Below are 3,868 nucleotides of genomic sequence, written 5' to 3' on the forward strand. Positions count from 1 at the left end.
TATATAAATGTTAATGCAATATAATACTGGGTATCCGGGGAGGAAAATAGCAGGGAGAGCGTAAAGCAAGATCGCTATGTGAATGTATAGCTGATTTGAAAAACAAATGAGTGATGCTAAATGGTAAATGCATAGAGGTACGTACATTGTCGTGAACGTAACGTCGTGGTCGTGAATCCACATCCGGGAAAGGGAAAACTAGAGAGGTAGGGTGAAAAGAGAAGAAGGAAGGGGAAGGTTCGAGGCGGAGTGTCTAAAAGAAGCCAAATTAATGCCTTCATCATACGAAGACAAATACTAGATATTAGATTAATCTAGAAATTCGCTACATTGTCCACATCTGTCAAAATTCCCTATACAAGCATGCACAGACTACTACTCATTTTTTCCCGTTTTTCTCCGCAGATTGGTCCAGCAACACGATTCGCCTATGTTCGGCAGCAAACTGGCCAAGATGATCGTTTCCTTCGAGAAAGTAAAGCTGACAAATAACCCGCTGGACAACCACAACCACACGGTCAGGGCCTTGAACAAATGCCGAGCAAGAGTTATGCGGAATTTCGAGCAAGGCTGTCCATGCATATGTAGGAGCATCATCTTGCTCACATCTACACCTATATACTTATATTTCTAAGATATTAGCCGCATTCACCAGACAAAGTTCGCAATTCACCTATTACTAATCACGCTATCACCTATCACAAATCACGCTATCACCTGTCACTAATCACGCTATCACCTGTCTTTAATTACGTGAAACCCAATTAATAACTACGCTGTACTGTACGCCTACCGTCAAAACTCCGATGTAAGCTATTATACTCGGTGGCTTATAACTCACGCGTGATAAATAATACATACGAAGGAGTGACGATGGAAGAATTCCCTGACCCCGCGCTATTGCCCTACATAGATATTTATGCATAGCAAACTACTCGTTAGAATGTGCACTCCTCTTGTATAATCTCGACCAGCTAATATTTCGTTCGACAAACACTGCGCTTTTGCGACCACAAAGCTTCTGCAAAACGTATCCTGCAACTATAGTTAAATTCTGGATTGAATAATACTAATAATGTAAATAACGGCAGGAGTGATGGTGTCTTCCCGAATACGTTATCTCTATAATGCTTGTATAATTTCTTTTAGTTTTGCGAATGACTACCACTGGTTATTCGTATAAACTGTACAAACTATAAACACACAATATTTAAAAATTCTCAATATATAATAATTTATTTAAAACATACATCCTATGTTATAATTGAAGGATCCAACTGTGTAAGGTTGCATATTTTACTGCGGTCTCTATAAATCTCGCCACTTGAGCTCTCTCTCTCCATCTCTCTTTCTTATTTTAGGTAGTATTGCAATCCATGCACAAGTATCAACCTAGACTACACATCGCGCTTCACGATAACGACGAAGCTGCTCCTGCTAGTGCCACGGACCTGTCTGCATTTGTGCACAGAACCTTCATATTCCCCGAGATTTCATTCACGGCTGTTACCGCCTACCAAAACCATATGGTAACTATCGCCTGCTCATACCATCACTCCTCCACTCTTTCTTTCGCGCCGGCTCTCTCTCTCTCTCTCTCTCTCTCTCTCTCTCTCTCTCTCTCTCTCTTTCAGATACCAATTCGCCTGTTCATGCTCTCACGTCTCCACTTTTTCTTTCTTTCTATTTCTCTACCTCACGTGGCGCGCTCTCTTTTTTCTTTGGCTGTGACTGCTGTTACTTCTTCCAGAAATCAATAAATCCCGATGATCATTTTGTTTCTGTTCGGTATTAACGCGGTTGTCACACAGAAAAGCTGGCAGCATATGTAATGTGTATCATGCTATGAGTGAACTGTCACACGCGAACTATAATAAGGTATTGTCAGACTACACTGTATAAATATCGCTGTCGTTATATTATGGCCCTGACTGTATGAGTGACATAATGTGATATCTGCCCAACCACCAGGGTACCCTCTAGGATATGTGACATCGTTCCGTACCGCTCGTCTGGCAATAGATGTAAAATATGACATAAGTAGCCATTTTATTAGAAATATTAGTCCAGATATAAAGATGCAATTTCTATTGACTCTCTCTTTTCCCTCACTGAGCAGCACACACTCCGACGCAGAGCTGCATCTTACTAGTTAATTAGCAATGAGAGACTGGCCGATCCCCAGGTGGACAGTAGGTTGGCTCATCGCTAAACACTGGTATATTCTATGGACAGTTTAGACTAACGCGTACGTATGGACATGGTTAGACTGTCACGTAGACACCTATAGACAGGCCTGTATACCTCATATCCCGCGCAGGTGTTGCGCATCTAAAAATAAATATTTGATAATCGTATGCACACGATTTTGAGGGAATGAATGCTTAATGGACCCCCCCCCCCCCTGCTCGTTGCGTAGTCACGCGATCACGAAGACATTGTTATAATTATTTTTGTGACGCAATATTATGTCGTCCTTGCCTCCCTTTCAAATTACGTGTTCTGTCTGGTGGATTCATATTTAGCTGAATAGCAGTCGCTTGTATGTATGCCCAACAATTTCCAATCGACGCGAATCAGTCCATATCGCTGACCATTGCTGTACCACAATAATACTGTTCGAGTCTGTGGAGCTGTTGGGTTCAGCCACGAGGACCTTTGGAGTTTGGAATCAGTCTAGTCGGATGCCATCAACAGTTGCAATCTGCTGCAGTCGCTGCGTTGCGAGGGGTCTCTCTCAATCAATACACGGCTCGGTAGAGCACAGCAGACGTGTTTGGCAGAGCTAGTTTGGAGGTGTTGCTAGGGAGTGTGTAGCGCGTTATATCGCTGTTTAATTATTTAAGCTGTGCGCAAATTAATGTTAGAACTTTTCGCCATTAGCTTACTCTTCTTCACATCGTACTACCATTATTCTGTCTGACAGCAGACCTCCGTAATTGAGATGGAGTTGCGTCTGTTACAGTCCTTAATTAAGATTCTCGTCAACCGATTCTCTCCTATATTCGCGAAACCTGCGCTATAGTCTTCATTTATGAGGCTGCTAACTACGCATTCTATCATGCACTACTGTTGCTACCACTAGACTGAATCAATGCATGATTCATCGTCCATCCGATGGATATAGATTGTATTACTCGACCATGTTGGGACCAATCTACGTATAGTAACGAAGGCCGTTCGATGCATGAGCGTATCACGAATTTTAACGCAAAATATATTTACTTTTGTTTTATTTGACGTTCAGGTGCCCTATAAGAACAAATATCAAAATGTTAACCGCCATCGACCAGACATATATAGCTGTCAGTCGCCACACAGTAAAGCCGGGCATACGCGGGTATACGCGTACACTTAAAACGGAGAGGGAAGGAACAACTTTGTCCCGTGTGCATCGACCTGTCTTTTCTTTCTTGCTTGCTCTCACTCTCTCTCTCTCTCTCTCTCTCTCTCTCTCTCTCTCTCTCTCTCTCTTTTTCTCTCTCTCACTCTCACTCTCGGTCTGTCTGCCTCTGTCTGTCTGCCTTTCTTTCCACCCCCCTCTATCCATCCCGCTCTCGCTTCCCCTCTTTCTCCTTTCTCTGACATTCCCTCGTTCTTGCACTTTCTTCCCTTTCCTCCTTTCCGGACCACGTTTCAAGCCCATCGTGTTAACTCTGTCGATCTATTTCCACGTTTTCTATTATTTGCAGCACTTCATACCTTAACCCCGCAGCGCTTTTCATATTCTTGTCTTATACAAGGCACACACACACACACACACACACACACACACACACACACACACACACACACACACACACACACACACACGACACACACACACACACACACACACACACACACACACACACACACACACACACAC

General features: G+C 43.1%; 1 protein-coding gene across 1 annotated transcript in view; it reads left to right on the top strand.

The window, feature by feature from the left end:
* Positions 1 to 433: 433 nt before the first annotated feature.
* The window catches only part of LOC106820802 (T-box transcription factor TBX20-like), a 9,400-nt gene continuing 5,965 nt past the window's right edge, over positions 434 to 3,868 (top strand). The window contains exons 1-2 of the mRNA XM_014825372.1: positions 434 to 517; positions 1,362 to 1,529. Of these exons, the coding sequence (XP_014680858.1) occupies positions 455 to 517; positions 1,362 to 1,529 (231 nt within the window). The 5' untranslated portion in view covers positions 434 to 454. The remainder of the gene's footprint in view (positions 518 to 1,361; positions 1,530 to 3,868) is intronic.

The sequence above is a fragment of the Priapulus caudatus genome, unplaced genomic scaffold (assembly GCF_000485595.1).
Source record: "Priapulus caudatus unplaced genomic scaffold, Priapulus_caudatus-5.0.1 Scaffold48, whole genome shotgun sequence".
In the NCBI taxonomy this organism is placed as follows: domain Eukaryota; kingdom Metazoa; phylum Priapulida; class Priapulimorpha; order Priapulimorphida; family Priapulidae; genus Priapulus; species Priapulus caudatus.